Raw genomic sequence first — 3,681 nt, forward strand, 5'->3', positions numbered from 1 at the left:
AATAATAATTTAAGTTGTAAATTTAATTTAAAATTAATAAAAATTTATCACATATAATTTATTATGTAAGTATTGTGAATATATAAAAGTTAAGCCATTTTACAATTAATTACTATCATTTCAAAAAAAAAAAAAAACTTTATATGTGAAAATCCAGTTAAAAATCATGCCATTGGGCCCTAATGGCACAAAATCCAGCCATATGTCCATTCCTACTTTGGCGGCCCATTCCCTCCTTTCCAATTCCCACCCTTCAAAAACCTCTCCCTCTCATTCTCTCTTTTCAGTTTTCCCCATTAAACATTTGCACTCCTTACAAGGTGGCTCTCACCTCTCTTCTTCACCACCACCACCACCAACACCATCATGCAGCCCTGCGTCGACGACCTCGCAGACGATTTTGACAACCTCAGCATCAACTCCACAGCCACCACTGCTATAGAAACAAAGCGTAGCACAAGCTCAGGTTCCGAAACAACTACATGGACAACCACAACCACAACCACCACCAGCAGCATCGCTTCATCCTCCTCCAAGCCCCACGCGCCCTCCCACGACCCATGTTGGGACGCAATCCGACAAGTCAAATCCAAAAACGCCACCCTCAGCCTCGACGACCTCCGCTTTGTCCGCCGCCTTGGCAGCGGCGACATAGGGAGCGTGTACCTCGTGGAGCTCAAGGGTGGTGGTGGTGGTGGTGGTGAGTCTGGTGACAGAGCTAAATGTATGTTTGCTGCAAAGGTGATGGACAAGAAAGAGTTGGTGGGTAGGAATAAAGATGGTAGGGCAAAGATTGAGAGAGACATATTGGAAATATTGGACCACCCTTTTTTGCCAACCCTCTATGCTACGTTGGACACTCCTAGGTGGTCTTGCCTTTTGACTGAGTTCTGTCCCGGTGGTGACCTCCACGTGCTCCGTCAAAATCAACCGGACAAACGCTTCGGTGAGCCTGCTGTACGGTGCGTAAAGTTGGTTAATATTCGTAACTACATACTTTTTTGTTAGTCTTATAACTTAATTGATACTTTTTAGTATTTTTAATAAAAACGTTTAAGGTTGAAATTCTATTCTCTAGTTTTAACTATTGAATTCAAATAATTATGAACTGTTATGTCCAGTGAGTTGTATCTCTAAAATTGAAGTTGGAAAGATTAAAAAGTGTCATATATTATGCATGTAGGGTGGGATTGTGGCACTGCATTATGGTGAATGATGCAACTTTATATATAAGTGGGGATCACCACCACTTTTTACAACTATTCATTGCTTATGGGCTCCATGAGTTTAATCTATGTCTTGGATAGTGTTTGATTACGATCCCTTGTGGGTCTATCGTGCACAATATCATAATTTGATGGCACTTTCACGTATTGAATTTTAAGCTTCAAAATATATGGCTCGGTTTACCCCAAGTTTTGTGGCTCCAGAGACATTTTATTGAGGATTGGAATATGGGTTTGGATTTTCTAAACTTTTTAGAGTAATTCAATCAATTTTATGCTATCGAATTTACAAAAATGATTGACTATCATCATTTTAGTTAAAGCTTTTAAATAAATTTATTTGATTTTATGAACTCTATAGAGCTACCTAAAAACTTCATAGAATCCTAATTCATCTTTACCTTAATTAAGTGAGTGAATCGGTAAGTTCTTTTAGGGGGAAAAATCTGCATTTCTATCTATAATTTTTTAAATAAATAGGTTACAATTTATTGTCAAAATTCAAAACCTTCAAAATGAGAACTATTTTAATAATTTTAAAGAATCTTAATCCACTATCATCAATCACCTCTTTTTAAGTGAGTGGATCAGTGAGTTTCTTTAGGATCGAGAAGTCTAGAAATTCAGACAACATAATTGGCAATCTTCAGCAACTAATTTATGTTTCTTCTTTCAAGCCTCCCACTTTCTTGGAAATTCCTAATGATCAGCTTGAGTGACATTATTCAAGTTTTTGACACTCTTCAAAATTTGTCATTATTGATTAGAGTGTTCTGTAATTTCCAGTTCAAAGAAGCAAAAGTTTTTTTTTTTTTTTTGAGAATCAAGAATAAAAGATTATAATAAGAAGTAATGATTATTACAAACATTCCAGTATATATATATATATATAATTCACACAAATTATAATTTTACAAAGAAACTTGTGACTTTAATTCATCGAATTGAACTAACTTAAGTTGTATGTATGTATTGTATTAGTCCTTCTAAAAAAAAAAAAATTCTGTGAGCATTAGTGGTTTTCCCTGAATAAGTTAATTAAACTTGTTAGACACAGTAGCAAAGATTTTCTCATTGTCCTTTGTCCCTAATTGATAATTCAACTTCATGACAGTAATGACACAGTAATCCGGTGGACCCCCTCGTGCAAGATTCTAGTTATTCTGCTTCTTCTATTGCTCTCTAATTAGGACAAATTCCACGCGATTTTGTCTCGCGTGTACCACTATCCCATCTTTTTTTTGGTCAAACTATTCATATCTTGTGGACCACACTTTAATTTGTAAGCATGGCTCAATTATGAGGTGGCCTATATTTTGTACTTTTATCTTTTCTTTTTCTTTTTTTATTGGAGAGTGTAATTCACGCACTAATGTTGTGTATTGGAATGAAGTTTTGATGCGAGGGTTTCTATTGGGTGTTACAGGTTCTATGCCTCAGAAGTTGTGGTTGCTCTAGAATATCTACACATGATGGGGATTATCTACCGTGATCTCAAGCCTGAAAATGTACTTGTAAGATCCGACGGTCACATAATGCTAACAGATTTTGATCTATCACTAAAAGGAGATAATTCAACATCATCAGCTCAAGTTGTGTCTGATCAAAATCCATCAGTCACCACAAGTCCATCTAATGAATACCCTAATGACCCGCCTCAATTTGCCAACTCATCATGCATTCTACCCAACTGTATGGTGCCAGCTGTCTCGTGCTTTCACCCGAAACGAAAACGAAGGAAGCGATCCGCTCATCGTGGATCCCTTGAGATTGTGGCAGAGCCAATCGATGTTCGATCGATGTCATTTGTTGGGACCCACGAGTACTTGGCACCGGAGATTGTATCAGGAGAAGGGCATGGTAATGCAGTGGATTGGTGGACACTAGGGGTTTTCATATTTGAAATGTTCTATGGTGTGACACCCTTTAAGGGTCTTGACCATGAGGTAACCCTAGCAAATATTGTGGCTCGAGCCTTAGAATTCCCAAAGGAACCAACTGTTCCAAGCCCAGCTAAGGACTTGATGACCCAGCTTTTGATCAAGGACCCAACAAGACGAATGGGGTCCACAATGGGTGCAACAGCAATTAAGCACCATCAATTTTTTGATGGGGTTAATTGGGCATTACTAAGATGTACAAAGCCACCCTACATTCCACGTCCGGTCAATTACCGGGACACTGTCCGAGCTGATAAGGGTGCAGACAATTCAGTAGAGTATTACTAGCAAGGATGGGACTTCAATGACAAAGTTGCAAAGTTTCATACACAAACTATTGATTCACATGATTCTCAATTCAAAGCTTTTCAAGGAAAGCATGCCTTGGATACCATATTTGAGAGTTAGACCCACCTGTTTCTCTTCGTTTTATATACTTACTTTTTATTTGGTATATTTTTTGAACATATTTTTGGACCTGTGGGCCTGCCAAGTTAGTTGCCCAGATCAATTAA

General features: G+C 37.9%; 1 protein-coding gene across 1 annotated transcript; it reads left to right on the forward strand.

The window, feature by feature from the left end:
- The first annotated feature begins 247 nt into the window (after positions 1-247).
- On the forward strand, positions 248-3,681 carry LOC142617544 (serine/threonine-protein kinase D6PKL1-like). Its single transcript, XM_075790453.1, has 2 exons — positions 248-962; positions 2,653-3,681. The coding sequence occupies exons 1-2, from the start codon at positions 367-369 to the stop codon at positions 3,452-3,454; spliced, it is 1,398 nt and encodes a 465-aa protein (XP_075646568.1). The 5' UTR covers positions 248-366; the 3' UTR covers positions 3,455-3,681.

This window comes from Castanea sativa, chromosome 11, assembly GCF_040712315.1.
Source record: "Castanea sativa cultivar Marrone di Chiusa Pesio chromosome 11, ASM4071231v1".
In the NCBI taxonomy this organism is placed as follows: domain Eukaryota; kingdom Viridiplantae; phylum Streptophyta; class Magnoliopsida; order Fagales; family Fagaceae; genus Castanea; species Castanea sativa.